The 24,202-nt window shown below is 46.5% G+C and overlaps 1 protein-coding gene across 3 annotated transcripts in view; it reads right to left on the bottom strand.

Annotated features, from left to right (window-relative positions):
• The window catches only part of CD82 (CD82 molecule), a 34,562-nt gene that overhangs the window by 6,950 nt on the left and 3,410 nt on the right, over positions 1–24,202 (bottom strand). For 2 of the 3 annotated variants that reach the window (XM_015864527.2, XM_015864528.2), the window contains exons 2-5: positions 11,365–11,446; positions 6,814–6,886; positions 4,193–4,317; positions 3,412–3,486 (exon numbers count right to left, since the gene is read on the bottom strand). In XM_015864527.2, coding sequence (XP_015720013.1) covers positions 3,412–3,486; positions 4,193–4,317; positions 6,814–6,886; positions 11,365–11,427 — 336 coding nt within the window. In that variant the 5' untranslated portion in view covers positions 11,428–11,446. Of the gene's footprint in view, positions 1–3,411; positions 3,487–4,192; positions 4,318–6,813; positions 6,887–11,364; positions 11,450–24,202 lie in introns of all 3 variants that reach the window. The other variant, XM_015864529.2, reaches the window with a different exon arrangement.

Raw genomic sequence — 24,202 nt, 5'->3', positions numbered from 1 at the left:
CCCATCTGGTCCATTTGCTCTTATGCCAGAAAGAACCAAGGGTCCCTTCTGCCAGGATCCCTGCCAGAGAGAGTCTCCATTCTCCAATCTGGAGCCACACCACAAGCAGACATAGGGCCAGAGTTAGATGTACCTGACTGCAGCTGCACAGGAAGCTGCATCTCTGCTCTTCCTCTATTATTATGCAAGAATAGGCAAGAAGTCTTACAAACAGCCCTGGTTTCAAAAACAGAGGCATCTAAGTGAAAGAAAGCCAGGAGTTCTTGGGTGTTTTATGAAATAACTGGAGAAGAGGGGGTGGGGGGTGGGGGGTGGGGATTATTATACAAACAACGGCATAGTCTGGAAAACACATGCAAAAATAGCTTGCTTAGCTGGCAGCACAGCTCAAGTAGGAGAAAGGCACCTGCAGCTGAATGCCCACCTGCACAGGCATACAAATCACAACAAGGTAGAAAGGCATGCTGAACTTCAGCTTTCCCCCTTCTTCATCCATTAAAGATGTCTCAGGACTCAAGCTGTGTGGAGTGTGGCTGCTCCAAGAAACTGATGTCTCTATCCAGCATCAGAAGGAACAACCTTACCACCAAAGCCAGAAGGCAGCAGGGCTACCAATCTCCCTTTCCCGTGGATTTACTGGAGAGTGCAGGAAAGCTGAATGCCAGAGGCAAAAGCATACATCTCTGCTTCCAGCCATCAACACAGGACTTTTCCACTGTCAGACACCACTGGTCATGTATTCTGTCCCTCAGACTCGAGCAGATCCTTCCCCCAGCACGTTTATTAGCATGTAGCCTGCATACTGAAACAGGCCCAAAACACAGAGGTGAGCTCACCCCTCAGTCACTCCAGATTCTGAAACCAGTGCATACCCTGTAACCTCAGGAACAAATGTCTGCTACAAAGAATAGCTAGAAAGGAAGGTAATTCCTAAGAGACCATCACTTTCCTTTGCTCAAGGTACTCAGAGCCAAGCCACAGAGTACTGCAGAATGAGAATGGAGGGACCTCATCCACGCCGAAGTGTTGTGATCTATAGGAGTGCTAAGTGAAACTTATGATGTTGCTATCATCCCGTGGTCCTAAAAACAAACCAATAAAAAACAAAACAAAAAAAAAAAAAAAAAAAAAAAAAAAAAAAAAAAAAAAAAAAAAAACAAAAAAAAACCCACCACAACAAACCAAAAAAGAACACCCCACCACAAGTTTTCAGTAGGGAAATGGATGTTCAACATCCTCCTATAGTGGGCAAGCCCTGGGCAGTTCCAGTCCAGTGGGGCATTCCTCCAGCCATGCCCACAAGGGATGCAGAGCTGTAGCCTTCCTGTCAGGCTCAGCACTTACAGCTCCACTGACACTTTCAGTAGACTTCCATATGTCAGGATGGGGAAGAATTCTGATGCTGAAAGTGAACAGATTTCAACAGAAACATACGCCTTGTTCTAAGGTCAGGGATACAGGCAAGGAAGTGAATCTGTGCAGTATCTACTGATCAAGACATGAACAGGTAGAGAGCAGTACAATAATCTTATCTCCTTTTCTCTAGTAGAGAAATTAAGACTCCAGTAACAAGAAGCAGAGGAGTATCATCTTGCAACACTTGATCCAGGATTCTTTCCCCCCACTCTTTTTATTCCTTGTTTTATATCTAACCAACTTCCTGAAGTCAGAAAGGAAAAACAAACATGAAGAACACAATAGACATTGAGGGACTAGACCTTAAGCAGTTTTCGGTCTGCTTCACTCACTGTGCTCTGAGCTGCCTTGGGATGACGTACATCAATTGGAGCAGAGAGACAGGCATAGCGTCACTGAAGCACAGCCACAAACCAGCACGAGAGGTTTTTGCTAAGACATCTTTGAAACTGTCTTCCCCACCCAAATTGTACTGGGCAGGTACATCAGATGATCCCTAACACAGAAAGTCTCTAGAAAAGTTTTCCCATAAGTTCTGCTCACTGAGAATGGCTGTGTCTGTTCAAAGCCCATCTCTCCCTCTGTCATTCTGATGGATCTCTACAAACAGTTATTTCAGCTGCGCTGATTTTGCTGTCTGTGCACAACTCTCAGCACTTTTATTCTCTCCCTGATCTGACTGAGGTCCAAACAAAGAATTACAGCTGTGAAACTGGAGTTTCCTACATTGAAGTAACAACTGGAGAAGTACTGGGAAAGGTACAGAACTTTATGACTCAGGAGGTCATATTTCCCCAGCAGCAGGGAAATGCCGATCCTCACACCTCCTCTGCATTAGTCAGAGCTGTTGTGAATCAGCAGCCTGTTTGATACTCTAACTTTTCACATCAGATAATCAGATAAGTGTTTCAGTTTCTCCTCTACCTTTAGCCAGCCCAGAGAGCAAACTACATTCACACCACACATGGCAAGAAACTCAGCCAACAGCTGTTAACACTCACCACAGCCACTTGCACAAAGTTCCTATCAGCTACACCAGGGCAGGCACCTTCCACCTCCCCAACTTCACCACCAACTTCCTCAACCACCTACTTTTGTAAACACCAGCAGAAAGACTGGCTTAGGAGAAGGAAGCACAGCGCTGCAGTGGTATGGATATACAGTTATGTGGCAAAAGACAGGGTTATCCATAACTGGTACTAGAAACCTTCATGCCAAGACAGAAGCCAGCAGGGACACCCCAGTTTTAACTTGTTTTCACTATGTGAATGACCTCTCAGTTGAGGTGGCAATTAGTTGAAAGGTCTAACTGAGCACTTTGTAGGCCAGGAAACCCACAGCCAGGACAGGATGTTGCAATGCACTGACTGAGCTCAGAGAAGTTATTCCCTTTAGATTCTGGAGACTCACAACTCTAAGAAACATACACTGTGAAATTACATTCCTGACAAGAGAGGCCCACTTGAAATTGTTAAACTATTTGGCTTTAAGCTCCAGTGATGGCACAGGAACTGCCAGATACTAGGGACTGCTCTTAGGGAAGACAGTTCTTCCAAGAAGAGTTTTATATGCAAATTCTTAAGAGCTGAAAGGATGAAACACAATGACACAGAGTTAGTAAGGTTGGTAATCCAGTATGGCGGCAGTGATGACAGTGTGGTAATTACTGCTATTATTACATTCACAAATACTAGCCTGCAGCTGGATCAAGAGGAAGTGTCATCAAAAAACTTTTCAAGAATTGCTTATTACTTTTCCCACTACTGGAAATAAAACTTATATAATAAACAGCTTCTGAATCCTTGAAAAAGTAGGACTACCAGGCCTGACAGATACAGAAGAAACACACTGTACAGCAAAGCAACAGGGCTAGTCTGGAAGAAAAGAGAATTCAGTTGTGCTTGCCAAATGTACATCCAAATTGAAGAGCACTTCTAGTTTTTTTCTGTTCACCCAAAATAAGTCCAAGGAAAACAAACAGTAAGAAACACTCACTCCTTCTTGCTGGAAATAGATGACCAGTCCTGCAGCCACCTGAGTTATGAGAATCATCATGAGGCAGGTAAAGTACTGGAAACAAAGAGAGAAGACATTACTATTATCAGTCTTCAGGAAGTCTGCACACAAGAGCAAAACTTTCAGTGAGGTTTCATTTACAGGAAAAGTAACAACTAGCCAACCTCCTTGCCTGCAGACAAGCTCAGCTATCAAAAATACTCTTCACAGTGAAAGGCTTAAGTACGAGCTTTTGCAAGTATCAACAGCAGCTACAACTTATTGAGTCAGTGCACTTCAGCACTTATCTCATTAGGCTAACAGGAAGAAGGTGGTTTATGAGCACCACCTGCATGTGTCACTCCAGCCAGGACTCTCTCTCCCACCCCCAACACCATTATCAGTCTGTTTAACCTCAACTGGTTGAACTCTTACCACCCACAGCAAGTGGGTGTTGAGATGTTCCTAATGCCAAAACAAATGACGTGGCCATAACTGGCTTCCTATATACACACACTCTGAATAAGCAGTAGTCGATTAGCAGTTGGAGGCTTATGAAGATAGTTTTGTGTTGTTTAACACAGAAAATTTTATACGGATAAACCACTGGTTGCAGCATGCAGACAAGAGATTGTAACGTATGTAGATAAAGGATAGGATCTGAGTTGACCTGGCAGAAGAACTCTCCCCAAGGAGATCTGAATCTCAGAATACAATCCAAAAGATATTTTTCTGGAGAGGTATCAAAGGGTGGTCTAAAAGACAGCACGAATTCTCTCACCAGACCCAAGAGACATCGGATTTCATTGACTGCTCCAAGACAGCCCAGGAATCCCATCAGCATGGTGAGAGACCCAACACCGACAAGGATGTATGCGCCAGTCCTCACGGAGGGAGATGAGGTCTCTGCAGGGGCCAAGAAAAGGAACAAATTAGCTACTGACAAATATGACACCTGCCATCACCATTTAGAGAACTGACCCCATATTCACATAACAGTGTTCTACAATAAGAACACATGGAGGCATGTCAAATATGGGACAGAAGACTGCTTCTGTGTCTTTTGATGAGGGAATACCACTAAAGACAACCTGCAGATCTGCATTGTCTCAAAACCTGGAGGACTAAAGGTCCCCCCCAAAAAATAGCTCTCACTGCATGCTGCTTCAGTACTCATCTATGACTCCTGCAAATAGATGTTACTTCCACTTCCAGGATCAAAACAAGGATGTAATGCTATAATGGGATGGAAAGTACCCTGATAATAGCTGGATGGGGAAGTCTTTATCTACAACAAATGAGAACAATTCCAAATGCAGCAGCAGCAAACACAGAAATGAAGGAAAAGAGCTGCTTATTTTTGGCAGAGCTCAGGTAGGCACAGACCCTCCAGCAAGGGATACCCTCACCTCCACTGCTAACCCTTAAATGAGGTCTGGGAAGGGGTGGATCCTGGCTCCACTCTTCCCATCACTCAGGTGCACTGCACACACTTGAGCTTCCCTGGGTTGGCCCTGTCTTCCCACCAGGTGCTCAATGACTTGTTCAGAACATGACTTAACATTTCTGTTACACTAAATTAGGTATTTTTGCACATCCTTCTAGCAGCTACCACCCACTGCTGCCTGGAACAATGGCATTCTCTCTATTCTCAACAGCTTTTCATTCAAGTCTAGGTAATGCTATTTCAGACATGCTGGTGCTGTCAGTCCTCTCAACACCTGATACTGTAAACAACAGAAGAAAAAAGCTCTTATATCTGAGTTGGTCACAGTACTATTTCTCGCAGAATAGGCCTGGAGAAAGGCGTGCATTATGGCATAAAAGTTCAAATAGTCTGGAAATAGTAACCAGAAACCAAACTGATCATTAACAGAAATCTGTAAACCTGTGAGTTAGATAGTGCAAGGGAATGTCCAGTGATTCGTGCAATTAATATTTCTGGAGCTCAGCATTCAGTTTCCTTGAAAGAAGCCCTAGGAGATAGAAGTGGTCCCTGAGCTCTTCCAGAAATAGGTTAAAAAGAGACAATAACTGAGTCCAGTCTAACATTCTTGCTTAGTCAGCTTCTCATTGTAAGAAAAAGCCATTTACAGCTGCAAAATCATTCGGAGATGCCAGAGCAGTAGGTAAGCAGAGGCCATGCTCACACCTGTCATCTGCAATATACCTTATCTCAGAAACATGGCCCTGCTGGCTGGGCAAGCCCTGCTCTGCTCACTGCCACTCCATGTTTTCCCCTGTGCTGGGCCAGCTGCCAGGCAAGCACAAGTGGCCCCTTGGCAGCAGGCTGCAATGCCCTGCTGTGCAGAGCTCCTGCAACAAGTTACTAAAGCAGAGGAAGAGAGGGGCAGGCATGAGAAAGGAAGCAAAAGGCAGGGAGAAAGAGCTGAGACTAGAAACTGCCAGGAAGGAAGTAAAATATTCACACACTTTGTAAGCAGAGATTCTGGGTAAAATGGGAAGAAAAAGAGGCAGACCAAGGGAGTTGGTACATTCACAGTGGCAGTGGCACCCTTAAGCCTGGAGGAGTAGCTGCCGCACAACTGACACTGATCACAGCTCAGACCCTGACAGATGATGCAAGTAGCCAGGCCCCAATTTCAGCTGTCTGTATTCAGTGTATTTCTGCTCATGCTCACACATTGCTTACATACATTACATACCCTTTACTGGGTTTCTTGCCCTTTTAAAGGTGCAGTGCTAGCCAGATGCCCCATCACAATAAACAGAGCAGTGTGCAGTGTCTGCATGTACTGGTCATAGTAGGGGGTGTTCTCTCTGCCCAGCATCTTTCAAAAGCAGGATACAGTGATTTAGGAGCAGGACTTGGGAGTTAAAAGGACAGGTGTAACTGGGAACAGGGTTACAAATGTCACTGCTGTCCTTTCCTCGGGCAAACAAGATGGAGCTGCAAGCAGCATTTATCTAGCATCCAGTTTTCACTACAGCATCTGACACTGGTGACATCAGCAGCAATTCTGGATGTAGTGGCAATGAATAACACAACTTGTTAGAAGCCCCTACTAAGAAAAGGCACAAAGGAAGCAGTTTGTCAGAGCCGAAGCTGTTGTGGGAATACAGCATGCAGCGAAGACAGGATGAAATGCTAGTCCTTAGGTTTAAGATGAAGCATGTGGGCTGCTGGGTGAAGAGTCAATAGTCTTACTCAGTCTGATCCCAGTGTTGCAATTCACAAGACTAGCATAAATGCCATGTCTCAATGGATGCCCCCTTTCACCCTGCCCTTACTTGTGGGCATTTTGCCATACACCATGTTATTGCTCAGGTCACAAAGCCTGCTAAAATGCATTGCCACCCCCAAACTAAACAACAGTCACACAGAGCCCCAGACCAGAATCAATTGAAAAGGAGAAATATGAAGAAGAAACATTGTCTTACGCAGAACTGAAATGAAGCTGGTTTTGTCAGCCAAAATCCATATTCCAAAGCCCAGGATCACAGCGCCCAGAATCTGAAACAGCAAGAACAAAACAAATATTTGTCTAAACTAATAAGCCAACTATAAGAAGCAGTAACCCTTATTCACATTTCCAGAGGAAAAACAATCACTTTTGTGCTGTTCCCACCCATCTCCCCCATGGTACTCCTCCCAACATAAACAGGATTAGCATGACTCCAGGAAGAGAGCTTCAGCCAACTGCATAGGAGCCCCAGGTTCTGCTTGGCAGACCTTCACACCGTATTGGAGGAAGGTTTAAAACAGTCCGATCAGAAGATGCTGTTAGAACCTTGCACAAGGGAAGTGCACAGCCTCTTTGAAGATCCGAGGGAACACAAGAACATCTAGCATGTGATTAAACGATTTTTGAAATAGAGAAATCTGACTGTATGGAACCAGGCTACAAGCCAGCTGCCACAGGATTAGATAGCTGGCAGCTGGAACCTTCCCAGGAAGGAAATTTGGGGCTTGTCAGGCTCTGCTACAATATTACGGCTCCAGCCTGTGAACACACAAGACCAGTAGCGTTCACTTTGCATGCAGGTTCCCATGAGCAAAGGGGCTTTTCTTCTTCCAGAGCCAGGCTCAGGCATTTTGTCTTGTGACCCTATATTACACCAGAACACCCTAGCCCCTCAATACTCCAGCCAACACATCTTCCCACCAACTGTTACGAAACAGCCACAGCCTGTGCCTCATCAGTTTTATCTAGGGGAAAGATTAGCCGAGCAATACGTCCCTGTGAATACTCAGCCGAGCCCAGATCCTAAATGAAGAAGGTCAGAGACATACAGATTTCTCATCTTGTTTTGAAGGAAGAGGATGGAGAAAATATATATATATATTCTGTTTCAAATATATATATATTCTGTTTCAGCTTCTAGGTATCACTGTACACTGAGGTCATTCCAACTCCAAAATCAAGATTGTAACACCACTACGCTGCAATGAAGTTACTATGTTGAGAAGTCTGCGAGTCTGCAGATTTTATAAGAAGCCAAACCTTGTGCAATGCAGACAACTCAAAGTTGCAGAGTGGTGAAAACCACTGGTGCAAAGTTCTAAAATACTGCAGAGGAACAAGGTAAGGATAAGGGTAAGTGACATGCCTCTAGAGGATGCGAGCTGCAGGCAGTGCTTCTGCCACCAGCAGGATTTCAGCAAAGGATGAAGCAAAGTGCTGAATAAATGAACAGGACTGAAGAGAGATGGCAATTCTGTGCTTCCTTATAGAGTGTTCACATATATCTGGGAAATGTCAAACCACCACCTGAAACAAGCTGGCAGAGAGCACCACATGGCTAGGCATTGTTAACACATTTCCAAAGTTTACTCTGTGTTTCAGCTCCTCACACAAAGATGCCTTTCTGAGCAAAGATAAAACAACACACTGAAATAAGCTGCTTGCAAGCTTCCTGGCTTGGCAGAGGAGTAACACAGCTCTGGGGGATAAACTAGAAAGTCACCAAGCAAGCTGCCAGTATCTGAAAACCAATGAAGGACATCTCAACTGCAGGAAACATGCTGCTGTTGTTTCTCAGTAAGAAACAACAATATCCCACCAAGACAATGGTAACAAGAATTTCTGCATCACATCCCACTGTGTTGCTTGGCAGCTCTGCACCCATTGGTCAAACTGGAAAGGAAGGCCCCTTGAACATACAACAGCTGGAGGCTCCTAAAAATTCCTCTTAAACTTTGTATTCACAGGAACCGCTGAATTTACAGTTTGAGGCAGTTTCACATTTAAGCCAGTCTTAATAAAATATTTGTCTTGAACAAAGATGCAGACTGGACTTTGTGTGACATCTCTTTTGGCTCACTGACCTCGAGATGTCACCTCAGCTTTGCTACCACTGACAAAACACAGAGCTCCTGCTGAGCTGAGTTCCTTGGAAGTTATTTGTTATGAGGCACTCTGACTACCCAAAGCCTGTTTTCACTCGGAGCTTTGCTCTTGTCCACAGCTCATGTGTTTGCCAGGAGTTGCTGCTTCAAAACACTAAAGGGGGAGGGCAATGAGAAAAGAAACCACAGGGAAAAAACACTGCTCTGTTTACAACACTATTGTTATCTCCTAGCAGGAGGGTATCTCTGCTCAGTATCTGCAGTAGTTTCCATACACAGCTTCTGCCATCAGCTTGGCTTCAGTCCCTGTACCTGATGCCCACAGAGTTGAATTTCTCTTCTCTGCTGCCCTACAGCCCTGAAGCAGAGCATGGATGCCTTTTCCTCATCCCAGCAATGAGGATGTCACCCCAGATCTCAGCAAGATCCCCATCTGAATCCAAGCAAGTAGGATGCAGCTTCCTGAAGGCAGTTTTCCATAGCACAGCTCAATGAAGGAAGAACTCTGCTGTCACTGGACTTCTGGCGCAACCAAGCCCAAAGTTCTGATAAGCATCACCACTGATAACCAGAGGCCTTGTTTCAACATGCAGACTGTTCCATTTACAGAGGTGACTGGAAGAACTGTTTTCCCTCTAAGGGGAAACAGCTAATGTAGCCTCTGCCTGCTATCCAAGGAAGAAACATGAAGTTTTAACTAGAGAAACTACGCTTATACCCTAAAATTATGTTTTGGCAACTTCTGAGGCATGTAGGAAAGCAGTTCAAATAATCTTTTCCCCTTTAATTAAAGCAGGTCAAACCTTCCCCCGAAACAAGGCTCCCAGGCTGCAATATACCACCAAGTCCCTGAACTACTTCAGCTAGAAAAAAGGGACCTTCTTACAGTCCTCCAGCTGTAGAGAAAAGTTATTTCAACAACTAACTTCTAAAAGTGTCACTAGGGTCTCTAAAGGCTAAACTCATCAGCTCCAAGTCAGGCTGGGGAACACTGCTGGCTGAGGGCTGGCCTGCACAGTGTGACCACAAAGGCTCAGCTCAAGATCCAGAGGACAGTGTTCTATTCCCAGCATTAACATCCACACTGAGGAAGCACAAGAGTCTCTTGCAATCAAGTGTAGATCTAAGGAATAAAAGAACAGTCCCTGTGAGCTGACAGCTTGTAGAGCACAAGCCAGCTAGGAGAGCTGCCCAGATCCCAGCCATCACTGTGGGCTCTGACTGGCCAGCAGCACAAGATACAGAGGGCAAGGGAACAGCAGGAGCTTTTTGAGCTCAGAGCCAGGCACTCTCCATAGCAGAGCTCAGCATCTAGTGAAGCCAGCACAAGGGGTGCAGAGCCTCTTTGTGCCAGAAGCTCACAGCAGTGCTGCAGCAGCATTTTTTTCTGCTGGACTAAAGGTGATCTAGAAACATCCATATTGTATAAGCTTGGGCATCCTCTATTCACACCCTGAACAACTGTACCAGGAAAAAGCTTCTTGGCTCAACTACTTCCTATGACAGACCGATAGCAATAGATACTGCTTTTCTCAACATCAGGCACATGCAAAACACCTGCCATCAGCTGAAACAGCTCAAAATCTTCACTCCAGAGAAGCACCAAGCTCCACAGCAGAACAGTTCAGCTTCAAACACTCACTTTCCATGGGGCAGCCTTAGGGGAAAGATAGCACCTGTTGCACAGCACAACCGTGCAGGAACAGACAGCGAAACTACATTCAGGGGCAAACCAGAAAGCAGTGTTCACCTCATCTTGCCTTTTTTCCCACCTCGACCTCCCAGCTTGGCCCTTCCTTTCCCTAACATGCTACACAAAGGGTAACAGTATCAGACAAGCTATTTTCTTGTAGCAATAAGGAAAGTAGAAACCACCTCCTTCCGCAGTGCAATACCCCACACCTGGAGGGCAGCAACAACATTGCCATCACTGGCCCTTTGTTTGCAAAGTATCTAAACTTCATAATAGGATGCGAGAGTGTGTACGCCCCCATCCCCCAACTGATCCCCCAAAAAAAAAAAAAAAAAAGAGCTCAGACTGGATTACCTTTTTCTGAGGCACATGCTGGAGAATAACTATCCAGAGGCCTGCTGCTTCTCTCCAGCCAAGCCCTCCCCAGTCTGCCCCCCACCTCCCAGTTCCTTTTCAAACAGGGGACTTGGACTAATTCACTTTGTTAAAAACCAGAGCCAGCCTTTGGGACTGAAACAAAATTAGAGCTGTTCTTTGAAGTCCCTCCTGACCCATTTAGGAGGGCACTGCTGCTACTTGGCAGGTTTTGTAGTTTTGCTGCTCAGGGGCAGCTTTGCTGCTGCTCTAGATGTGGCAGAGAAAGAAGTTACCACATCTCTCCATCCAGAAAAAACCCGTATGTCTGGCCTTCCGTTCCCACTGCAGGAAGTTAGATGTGTATACTAGAGGCAGCAAGAGCGGACCAGGAGCAGAGCACCTAGCCATACCTGGAGTCAGCAGCTCCAATGTGCTTCAGCTTCAGGAGTTCCATTTTCTCTTCCAAAACCTCTGTGTCACTTAATAAACATACTGGGCCAAAATCCAGGAAAAAAAAACCAAACAAAACAACACAAAACATTTCCAGCTAATTTCAGTTCCTACTTACTTCGCAGACACCTGCAATACTTACAAGGAACAGGAGATTGAAGAGGAACAGGAAGTACTTGGTGACTTTCAGGCAACCGGACCCCATCTTCTCTCAATTAAAGGATCTACATGGAAAGAAGAACAACAAGAAGCTGTTAGCATCAGGTCCCCCAGGTGTTTTGGACAAAATCCTCACCCTGTGCAGAGCTCTGCATCACGTGGTAGGTCTCATAGAAGGCACACCAGAAGCACACACTGGACAGACGTCCTGAGCTGCCCTTGAGAGCAGCAAGATAGGACAACATGGTCATTACAAATACAGCTGCTGCAAAGACCTCCTGGAGCATGACAGCTATCAGATGTTCCAGAAGGGATTTAGTCACACATACGCTAATTCCATCACTATTTGCATGGAGTTTGTGTTAATGGCATCAGCCACAACACCAACTGTAGCTACCAGTCCAGATGGAATGAAATAATGCACTGATCTGAAGAAGGGGCCACAAGACAGGTCCCTCCCTCTGAAAACTCTCATCATTTTGTGACCCCTGAGCAGCTGCAAGAACACTGGGCCACTTTGTAAGGTAGCACGAAATCAAGCTTATTGAGTGCAACTCTGCACTGGATGGCTCAGCAGCACTTGAGAACCAGCAAGTTACTCACATACCACCAACTCTGCTCCAATTGCAAGACACGTAAAATTTCAGAAAGTGCCTATTTCCAACCATATAAGTACAAGGCAGCATAGGATGATAGATTGGGATGCTGATGTTAGTCTGTTGGTACCAGCCATGCAAGTTGTAGCCTGTGGCTAGCACGCAACAGAGAGGGGAAGAATGAAACTACAGTGTGGGTCTTTGCCATACAAAGAACATAACTCTCTGTATTTGATTTTAATTACCATGCCTAAAGCCTGTGTAACCCTGCATGAGAAAAGATAGGCAAGACTGCTCTCAGTATTGAGAATTAGAAAGCATATTATCAGTAAGTCCTTATCAGGTCTTTGCATTACAGGACTTCAGGAGTAAATACGTCTGTATAACTGTAAAGTACAAGTTCTCACTTGTCTGACAGCAAAGAGCTCAGAAGTTTCTGACAAGGCCAGCAGACCACCATTGGGACTGGAGCTGTACTCCTCCTGGGGAAGCAGTGCAGCTGACTGATGCATGGGGTCAGCTACGGGGAACACCTCAAAAGTCAGCTTTCCTGCTTCTCCTTCCCGTCCCTGAGCAGCTACACTTCCTGCAGAGGGAATGGAGCTTTTAAGTTCCTTAAAAACTGCTTTGGCAAGCTCCTTGCTTCAGACAGCCCACGCTGCTGCGGTAAGAGGCAGCAGTCAGAGGAAGAGTAGAACAAGCTGAGGCATTAGTCCTGCTGGGAGGAACCAGGCCCAGTGGGAAGCAAGGTCAGCAGTGCTTCCTACTGCCTGCCTGGGTGTACCAAGGGTCACAGGAACCTAGCACACTCTTTTGTTTCAATTAAAGGCTTTTGCTTAATCTTATTAAATATTTAGGCTAATTCTGGAGTTAAACTGGTATGCAGGCCTTGTTACAACCAGCTAGTCTGCCACCAAGCAGCGAGCACCCTCCTCTACCATTTATGTACCCTCCTCAATATTTAGGGAGCCAGGTCCCCAAGCAATGATGGACACATGCTGTGGGGAATTCAAGAGCTCTGCTACCCTTTGACCTAGCCATGCAATTAGCCAGACAGATCTCACACGGGCCATCAATCTTCTTACCAAACACCCCAACCTAGGTGCAGTCTCTGTTTCTCAAGCCCAGGGAGCATTTCTCAGTGCTTGCTCCCAGCAGGGAGTAGCCAAGTGCTGCCCATCTCTGACTCTGCCCCCTGCTATTTTGATTAGTTAGGAAAACAGACTTGCTAAGCTATTAGGATCATTACAATAGTTACCTAAGGTAATTACATCGTCAAACAAGCTGAAAAGAGCTGTTGTGGAAGAAGTTGTGCCTGAGGTGGCAGAGTAAAAGATCTGCTTTCAGGGCCCCTCTATTCCCAGCTGCTTAAGGCATTCTAGTTTTAATATTTTATTAAAAACAAACAAAAAAAAACACCTAACTGCACATCACAGCATTACATGCCACTCTTACCACAGGGAGATACACCTCCTTCATAGCTTCCAGCAATAAAGAAACAATTCAAAGTACAGTTTTTAAGCCCAAAGTAAACCAGGTCTTCAGGGTTTTTCCCTGAGCTTTTAGCATAACTCTGGATTCCACATACTGAAATACAATATGTTTTTCAATTCTCATGTAATCCTTACTAAAACTTCTGTTCATTACATTAATAAAATTCCTCAAGATCCTAACTTCTAAGGCTGCAGAAGCAGTCACAATACAAGCAACACCATGGAAGCAGCAGCTCAGAGGAAGTCAAGATGGGACAGATTGGGAATATGAGTTTGGAAGTATCACAACCAGGCAAACCTACAGGTCCCGAAATTTGTGAGCTTCTCCATCTGGCCAGATTGCTGAGCCCAGAAGCAGGCAGGACTTGTGACACACATAACACAGCCCTTGTTCTTGCCCTTGCCACTGAAGAGCTCACTGCTTGCCTCTGGCAGCTGCCTAAATTTCCAGCCCCAACATCCTGCAGCAATGCGTGCAAAGGTCTAATAAACGAAGCTCACAACTTTCTAACTCCACTGTTTGTTCACAGTCGTGCATTGTTTTCTCCTTTTCCTCTCCACCCTAATTGCTTTCATCACTCAGATTTTTTTACATGTTTTCCCTACACCCATCCTTCACTAAGAAGTCCCACACAGTCTTTTCAACAATCCCACCCACACACCTCTGATTTTCCACATCACCCTATAGAGCAATGCCAGCTCTGCAGAGCACTTCACAGAAGACCATACAGTCAATTTCCACAGCAGAGTATCTCCCTGCCTCTCCTTCTCTGTTCTGTGCTGACACTCAGGGCTGTTCATACCTGTCTAGCAGCTCACTAAGGCAGTAGCATCTCAGTTGCATACATGACCTGGTTAGCACTGGTGTGGCTAAATCTGAACTAGCAGGGTGCTCTGCCCTAGGACCTGGAAGAAGGTATTCCTAGGCTAGAACTTTGGGTTTCCAGCAGACAAGACACAAGAGACTGAGCAAGCCATGCAGCAACATGAATTGCTCCCTATCCCCTGCAGCATCTCCAGCTTTCAGGCTCATAGTGACAACAGCAGAGCCAGTATGCAAAGCACAAAGCCCAGGACACGTGCAAGGAGCAGCAATGGAAGAGCATCATCTTGTTCCACAAGAGTGGCTGTGCTGGGAGCAGGTGCATGCAGATGTTATCACCACATCAGTCAAGGTGTGGGGAGACAAAGTTAATTTTTAATTGCAAATCTGCAGCGTCAAACTAGACTCTGCACTGCCCCCACCTAGCCAGCACTGCGTGCTTGGTGCTCACTGGAGTTTATGACACTTGGCTCAGGCTGGTTGGTACGTGCCTGTGCTGTGCAGCCCTGTGGTGAGAGCACAGCCTGCTGCAGCACCAGCCCTGCTCCCACAGCTCAACACCTCAGCTGCCAAGATCCTGCACACTACAAATAAGGGGCTCATTTGTCAGTGTGGCAAAAGAGAGGAGCAAGCAGGAATAATCCTAACACAAGCAGAGTAGGCTGGCTTGTGTCTGTGCTTCACTGAAGGAAAAGCTTTGTTCTTTACAGAAACACAGGTGCAGCAGCCACTACTGTCTCAGCTCTGCAGCCCATCCAGTGCTCACAATGCTTTGCATCTTGTGCCTGATGCAGCAGCTGAGATCATTGGAAGAAAATGGGAGTGCTCAGGTGGCAGAACCGCTCCCCCTGACCCACACAAGTACCTGTGTCAAGGTGGGGGGGATTTCCAGAATTCCCTATTGCAGAATCCAGATAAGCCACAAACTGCAGAATTATTTGAGGAAGGGACATTTAAAAGCCATCTAGTCCAACTCCCCTGCAGTGAACAGACACCTACAGCTACATCAGGTTGCTCAGAGGCTGGTCCAATTTGACCTTGAATGTCACCAGAGATGGGGCATCCACCAACTCTCCAGGCAATCTGTTCCAGTGCTTCACTGCCCTTATTGTAAATCAGGACAGATCTTTGCAGAAGCCAGAGGCGATGACAGAGCAGCCACAGAATGGTCATTCGTGCTCCTATAGACATCTGCATGCAGCAGGACAGCTCTGAGGCCATGACCTCACTTGGTATGGGAGGAGCCCTCACCCACAGAGCCCTGCTAATGGGAATGTTTGACTTTCCATGCAGGTGAAGAACAAACACTTGGCAATCAGGCAGCCTTGTGGTCATCTGGTTGAGAAACTTGACAGCTTGGCACAGCAGTGCAAGTTAATGAACAAAGGCAGAGTTGCTGAGCCTCTTCTAACCAAGTACAGCACTGCCCTAAGGCAGAGATCCGGTAACGCACAAAGAATACCCAAGGGAGTTCATCTTGTTGACATTACAATTCAAAGGCCTTGGACTTACAGTACACCTGGGACATACGGCTTGTCTCCAGCAAGCAAACAACCACCGAGCCAATGAAATGCTCAGGTCTGAATTCAATGAGCTTTTCTTCAAGCTCCGCTGAGATAATACCAACTGCGTAGTGACCTTGAGAGCATAAATATGATCACATTCAAGGTGCAGACTTTCCAAACAGTATCTCTTGTTTAGTTCCAGCAGAAAGATTGGAGGGACAACCTGGACCTGGAAGATTAGGGCTGCTAATAGGGGTTGCACTCCCAAATAGGTCACTTCTGGGGGAACAGATAAATGTCTGTGGTAGAGCCACCGAGTCAACTATAGCTTCTAACAGAGTGTCAGGAAAAGTTAGGAAATAAATAAGTAAGTAAATAAATAAATAAATGTTTGCATAATATAGCCTTCTGAAACAGAAAACGACATGGAGAAAATGATTATGGGGGGAAAATAAGTTAAGAGGAAGAATCTTATCAGTCATTACATCTACTCTAGATATAGTTGCTCCTTAAGTAGAAACCATTGCCTCTAAGCTAGAGGAAATTGCAACAAGGGCTCAACACAAGCAGCAGCGTGGCTCTCTCAGCCTATAAATGGCAGCACAACAAACTGCTGCTGCTTGTTCAGGTTTGGGACAGGTATGGTGACACCCTAGCACAAGTGTCTGTCAGACATTTGCACACACTCAGCCATGCTTGCTGCCCTGGAGCAAGATGGGTCAGCAGTCAATACCACTGACAAGACCAGATTTCCAAGCAATGAGTTTTTATCAGCTTACAGCACTGAAACAGATTTGTTCCCAGCGCACTTGATAAGACACGAAGCCTTTCAGTTTCATTTCTGGAGTATGCACACCATTAAGTGCAATAATCTGACCAACACATCACCCAGTGGGATGAGAGATTAGAAAGCACCCTAAAGACTCTCTATGGTCACAGAAGTCTTTCAGCATGTTTTTCAACAGCAAACCTACAGTGCATTTTGCAGAACGGAAATATGTATTTTAGAGATGTGATTCCGATGTGTGAAAGGAAGTGATCAGATATTTATAAGCCACCGCCGCTGCACTTACAAAGAAACCAACGCGCATTTTGGTATCAAAGAGCAAAGCAGGTCTCACAAGAACCCATGATCCTTTCTGGGTGTTTGAAAGAGATGCAACCAGATTTTAAGAACATCTGCACCTCCCCCTTCAGACAGAGAGCCAACATTTAAGCATGGCTTCACTCCCTACAACTTGGAAGCAAAGTTCTTTGCTATTTTCAGTCTATGCACACATGCTTGCCCAGCACGACAATACTTGCAGGACACTCCATTCCTCCAATTTAAGCAAATTTTTCCATTCAGCAAGACCGAAGATACAAGCTTGCCAAAAGAAAAAAGAAAAAGGAAAAAACAAACCCCCAGAACCTGTTCCAGATATCTTTTAGTTCTTCCCCTGCCAACTCCCCCGACCTCCACAAACAACCTTACCAGAAATAACAAAAGAAAAAGCCAAAATATTGCTTTTGTTTGTTTTGCTTCTTGATTACCACCTACTGGATCGCTATTTGTGTAGGGAGCACTTCAGGCAGAGTCCAGAGAGGTTCCTGCACTGACTTATAAACACTGCAGGTCACATCACAGTGAATACACACATTTCAGAAAACTGGTTGGGCAGCTCTGTCACTTGACTACACAGGCTATTAAATGGCTCCAAAACAGAGACCAGCTCAGCTTTGTGTGTTCCTCCCCCCCTCCCATCTCCAGTACTGTTACACTGTAAACAGCATCTCTGCAACAAACTCCTGCACCAGCTCCCCAGGGAGGAACAAAGCCAAGGGGCCCACCAAGCATTTACCATTGGCTTCAGGCCCACCAGCCTGGAAATCACCATACAAGCACAGGGCAGGCTCCCAAGCCTCTCATGTAACTGTACACAGCTTTCCCAGAGGTCAGCAGAGCTCATCCAAAGCTGCACAACCCCTCCCATTACAGTGTAGCTTAGGAGATACCTTCCTGAGACTTCTGCCTCTCCAACTCAGTGAAGCCACCAGAACTCCAGGCCCTTCTGAGGGTGAGAAGAAAACCTTCACGTCAGCTTTTATCCAGCTAAGAGACAGAGGTTCCCTGTCCCTGCACTAGGAGCCATCAGTAGTACAACTGATTTTATCTTTGCCTCCTCCTACATACGACGCAAGAAGTCAAGGTCAAGGACTTTCTACTGTTAAGTTCCCTTTCAAAACAAACCAGTTTTCAGTTACTTCCATTTTCTCAGATGTTAGAGCAGATAACTACAGCGTGTTTAAACTGAGCACACCCATGCCAAACACATTTCTGAGAATTTACAGGCATCTGCCACAACTGGAAACTGAAGTTTCCCATTTCCTATGATTCCTTCCAGGAATTAGCAAGGATGTAGGAAAGGTGCAGAAATTCACTTTACGAATGTGAAGTTTTTGTCAGCGGGGTTCCTTGGTTGGAACTGGAGCAAACACACCCCAGCTTTTTCCCACCATGTAGCCCAGGAATGCAGGCCTCTGTGGATGGGCTAAGAAGAGCAGGGCACCCCCAGCAGGAAAACAGCTAACCTCAGCTGTGCTCACCCTCCACCCTCCCCAGCAACAGCAGGGTTTCCAGCAGCCCAGTCCATAACTGAAACCAGGGGAGCGTGGGAGGATGAGCATTCCCTCACGCTGCAGTCTCTGGAGGAACGTGGACACCCTGCCAGGACAACCAACTGCCTGCCAAAGTGCTCAGGTCCCATGCTGCCGGGCATGACCAGCTCTCCAAAGAGCTGAGGTATCTTCTAGCCCCAGGATTCCCCAAAGAAATTCCCTCCTCAGGGCCCATCCATCTGATCTTGGAGTGGCAGAAAGGAAGAACAACAAATAAACACCTAATAAAGCAGAATTCCTCTGGCTCATCTTCTTGAATGGCTGTGAAGCTTTAGAATTAAGTCAGCTTTCTCCAACAAGAGATGAGACGGGTTATTAGTGTAATCATATCACATGCTCTGTATCAGATTCTTTGCTGACAGCAAAGCACTGATCCCAAGAACCCAAGGTTTTAACCCTTCAGCCCCACAGACCAAGCAGAGCTGGAGCACTGCTGCAGGTCCAGCATGATTGGAAAGTAGCACAAGTCCACTGACGCAATGAGTGCCTTAGCCCATAAAGGGATGCCCCTGTTGGCTTGTTCCCAGAAAGAAGCTCCTTACTATTTATGATGTCAAGAACCTTGTTTTTGCCAAACAGACCATTTGCTAATTGCAGCATCCTCTCAATTTACCAGCTGCCTGCATGCCTACAGCTACTGAGCCACCCTGCTGCCATGCTACCGTTTTGGCACTGGTACGTGTGACTGCAGCACAGGCCACAGATGGATGTCTCTAACAGTGCAAATCAAGCAAGTTAACAGGTATGTCTTGCCCAGGAATCTCCAAAATCAATGGGACAGAACCATTCACAAGAAAAAAAAATTTTAAAAAATCACCACATTTGTCTGTGCTCAGTGCAGCTGCCTGGGGTGAAGATTTCCTTCTGCTGGGCTGCCTGAGGTCAAATGGATGGGACACTGCAGCTCATGGGGGTGGCCTGCCTGTGCTTAGATGGCACTGTCATCATGAGGACAGACATTTTGCAATATCCTGAACCTGGGCTGCCCACCGCTACCAGCATGCACGAATGAAGAGAGAAAGGCAGTACTATTTATTGGTAGTTAAAGTTGGAGGCACACTTCTTGACCCAAGCACACCCCTCCCTCCAAAATGAGGATCCAGAGAGGGCAGAGGGGAAGAAAAGCCCTGAAGTATAAGAGTTCAGAGCACAGATGTTGAGTATTTCTAAACAGAAATACCCACCTGCAACCACATTTTCCACTTCTCCTCAATAACACTATGTCACACCTGTGTCACAGCAGCCAGACCCCCTGCTCATCCCACCACTGTGGCAGCTCTGAGTCAGTTTCTGGAGTAGCCAGTCCCAGGAAGAGCTGCTGCAACATCTCCAAGAGTACCATAGCACTGCCTAGTACTTCTACCCTCCACCTTTGCAGATTCTAATCCTCACTCCTACAGGGAGGAATAAAGCACTTTACTCTAAAGGGCACCATTGTAAGCAGCAAAACCAGCACAAGCTGTTGCAGAAGCTGCAGCAGAGTAGCTTTGTTCCTGACTTAAACCCTCACTAAGTTCAATGCCACAGGAAGGAATATCAGAAGACAAAGCTGGGAGATAAAGGTGTGAGGCTCAGCCAGCTAGAGGAGAGGCTGCAGGGCTTTCAGTTTTACTGCAACAGAGAGCTCTGGCAGCTGAGGTACCACACACCTGGGTGCATGTAGGAGTTGTGTTCCCAGCTGGCAGCTGTGCTGTTTGGCAAGTGACCATGGCAGACCTCACTGAGCCATGTGAGACATCAGTCAATTTCAGACTTGCTGCCCACAGTTAGAATTGCCCCTCCAAAGACCATCCAGAAAGAACTAAAAATCTACCCACTGCAAGAAGCATTACATGCATAGGCTGTGGACAGAGCTGCTTGAGGCCAAGAGGAACAGACATATGGGATACGTTCCCCAGGAATTTAGCAGTTAAAACAGACAGCAAGACTTTCAGAGTTGGGCCTGATCCAGGAAAAGGAGGGGCTTCTCACTGTCCTCGGGGATCCACACATGGCACTGCCTCCAGCTGTCTGGAAAACAGGCTGAGTCCAGCCAGAACCCAGGCAGGCCAGGGGCCTCAATGTTTCCCTCGAAGGGTCTCCTCTTCTATATTTAGAGCAGAAGCGCTTTGGAAGACTGTTTGATGGAGCAAAGTTAGAAAAAGGATGGAAAAAGCAGTTCTGGGGTGTTGGGGTTTTTTGTGCTTTTTGTTTTTTTTACTTTAATGCAGAGATAAACACTCCCATTTTTGAAGGACAAAACAAAAAAGACAGGGTTATGTTTCATGACAGGCTGGAAAGCTGGGCTCGGGTGAACCTAATGAGGTTCAACACGGCAAAGTGCAAGGTTTTGCACTTGGGCCGGAAGAACCCCAGGCACCTGTACAGGCTGGGAGGAGTTGTCCTTGAGAGCAGCTCGGCTGAAAAAGACCTAGGGGTCCTGATAGATGAGAAACTTAACATGAGCCAGCAGTGCGCTCTGGCAGCCCGGAAAGCAAATGGGATCCTGGGCTCCATCAGGAGAGGGGTGGTCAGCAGGGATAGGGAGGTGATCGTCCCTCTCTACTCTGCTCTTGTGAGGCCCCATCTGGAGTACTGTGTCCAGGTGTGGAGCCCTCAGTACAAAAAAGATATGGAGATTTTGGAAAGGGTCCAGAGGAGGGCCACAAAGATGATCAGGGGGCTGGAGCACCTCCCCTATGAGGACAGGCTGAGGGAGTTGGGTTTGTTCAACCTGGAGAAGAGAAGGTTGCGGGGTGACCTCATTGCAGCCTTTCAGTACCTGAAGGGAACTTACTCCCAGGAGGGGAGTAAACTCTTCGAAAGGGCTGATAATAGCAGGACTAGGGGAAATGGTTTTAAGTTGAAGGAGGGAAGATTTAGGTTGGATGTTAGGGGGAAGTTCTTTACTAGAAGGGTGGTTAGGTCCTGGAACAGGCTGCCCAGGGAGGTTGTGGATGCCCCGTCCTTGGAGGTGTTCAAGACCAGGTTGGACGGGGCCCTGGGCAACCTGATCTAGTAAATGTGTATGTTTGGTGGCCCTGCCAGGCAGGGGCGTTGGAACTACATGATCCTTGAGGTCCCTTCCAACCCGGGTCATTCTGTGATTCTGTGATTCTGTGATCTTTAATCAGCAGACTATGACACAGGTTATCATTACTTTTTAATAGAGCTGCAGAGATTTATTTATTTATAATACTTTGCTCCGCCATGTTGGACTCCCTTCAGGGAGTAGGCTTTGGGGGAAGTAATGCTATAAAGGGATGGAAAGTACTGCAGTAATAGCGGGGTGACAAAGCCTTCATCTATAGCAAACAAGCCCAAATGCAGCAGCAACGAAGTAGAAATGAAACAAAAGAGCTGCTTACTTTTAGAAGACCTCAGGTTGGTAGGGATACCCAGCAAGATACCCTTGACAACCCTTAGATGAGGTCTGGGAAGGGGTAGATCCTGGCTCCACTCCTTCCCGTCACTCAGGAGCACTGCATGCAGCTGAGCTCTCCTGGGTTGGCCCTGCCTTCTACCAGCTGCTCAATCACTGCTTCAGGCCCTAACAGCATTTCCGCTACAGGGAAGACATCTCTACTTCCCATTAGTTCTGCAGTATCTATCAAGCCAGTCTTACTAATAACAAACTGCAACCAGTGGTTTTTCTCCTTTGGCAGGAGGCTCCCAATGGGAGAACAATCCACCACAAGAGCAGAACTTGGGTGATGATGCTCTCCAGAGAGATGCTGGCATCAGATCAGGCCACAGGCGAGAGGCACCATGACCTCCCCTGCAACAGGCTGGCCCAGATCAGCTCACACGCCACCTCAGTGGCTGTTTCCCCTGACAGCAAACACCCTATAGTGACAGAGAGCAGCTGTTTAGACTCCTGTGGGACAAGGCCGGATGCACAGCCATCTAGTTGTATACACACCACTGGGTCTTGCTGGGAGCCGACAGCTGGGTTTGCAAGAAGCTTCCCATCTGCCTGGAGCTGATATGTAGCAGGAACTCACTGTTTTACAACAGCATCAAGTCTCAGCCACCACCACAACACTGACAGCTTTGGCTACTGTGCCCCACAGGCTTGGAAGCCACAATGAAACACAATGGAAAGGGATACAGAATCAGCCTCCAAAACCACAAGCAGAGCCGCGACATCAGTGTAGCCTTTGAGGGCACTAAAGCTGCTTGTGCCATTCCTCAAAATAGCCCCCACTTGAAATAGCCTCTTGTGTAGAGGCAGCAGCTGGCTTAGCGCCCCTTTCAGCATATAGAGGTTCCCATGCACCTTCAGCAGCAGGACCTCAGTCCCCACAGTTGTGTTACAGGAAACCTTGGTGCTGCACCACAACACCGTGCTCTGCAAATGTCAAGTGTTGCACAGCTGCCTCAGAACTGAAATCTTCCCTCATTAAAAGTTATTCCTAAGAGAATGCACAGGTTTACTGCACAACTAAGAGAGTCTGGCTCTTCAGTTACTGTGTGCAATGTCTTTAGAAGACCTGTGAAAGAAAGAGACCTAAAAGCAAAGAAGAGCTCAGCCTTGTTGGGAATATCAAGGCAGCCCCTTTCTCTCTCACTGTTTTTTTCCCCAGGGAGATGTCAGTTAGAATTGCTGCCTGCCATTTGAGCCCTTTTTCTTCAAGCATAAGGAAGATGCTGTGCAACAGTTGCTATTTCTACTTGGTCAGTACAGAATTCAAGGCAACAGGAGCGGGGATGGAGCCCTGCTGAACTACAGGTCCCTTAACCCAAGCCCAACTCAGCATTCTGGGTCCACACTCAGCTTAGCTCTGTGAGCAAGAGCAGCAGAAGTGCAGTGATGGGACATGAGGCAGTTTACTTGGTAAAAGCCTGCACTAGGAAGCTGAGGCCATTCCAGTAAAGCCACCCAGGACTTGACTCATCCCAGGACTTAGTGCATGCTCACACATGACCAGCTCCATAGCAGTCGAGGATGCTCCAACTGTGCCATGCTGGCATAAGACATGGTTCAGACCCAGTGCCTGAATGGCATCCTTTTGTGTGTCTACAAACAGCTCATTTACAAGCAGGAAAGGGATGAACTGATCTGCTCACATACAGGCACGTGGGTCCAAAGTTTCAAAACACACTTGATATTAACATCACTGAACACAGCCCTCCTCTTTAACTGCTGTTCACACATATGGCATAGTCCTCATTTTTCAAACAGTGCTAAGGAAGCAAGTTGCAGGACCAAGGAGAAATTGGAAAAAAAAAAAAAAAAAAAAAGCAGAAAAGGAGTAAGACATTCCCCAACATGGATATTTTTGCTGTAGAGCACCTAGCAACCCAGAAATGCCTCTGGAAAGATCTAACCTGAGTGTCTGAAAGCCAGCATGCAGCCATTTTATGCAGCAGAGGAGTTCTAGTTAAGTTACATTTCAAAATTGATTCCCAACTGCGTTACAAGTCATCCATCACAGGAGACAAGCCAACTCTGAATGCCTAGAGTTTACTTATCCATATATCATAGGATGACAGCAGCAGCCTTTGTGCTATTAGACAAAACAGCCACATCCAGTGACAACGAAGCCCTTCTCTGGAGCAGGTCTGACAAACAGGCTCCTTCATTTCCAACAGGTAGAACTGCTTTACAGCAAGTCAGTGCCCAGCCATGCAAATCACCATAGACCAACTTCTCCACCTAATTAATCTTTACCCAACCACCCAGTGGGGCTCTGGCAGGTGGCTGTGGGAACAAGGATAGTGGATTGCAGCTGTGGGAAGGAGTGCATGGCTCCAGCTCTCACCT

The sequence above is a fragment of the Coturnix japonica genome, chromosome 5, assembly GCF_001577835.2.
Source record: "Coturnix japonica isolate 7356 chromosome 5, Coturnix japonica 2.1, whole genome shotgun sequence".
NCBI classification, from domain to species: Eukaryota; Metazoa; Chordata; class Aves; order Galliformes; family Phasianidae; genus Coturnix; species Coturnix japonica.
The sequence above is the reverse complement of the archived record's forward strand: the minus strand, read 5'-3'. Positions and strand labels throughout refer to the sequence as shown.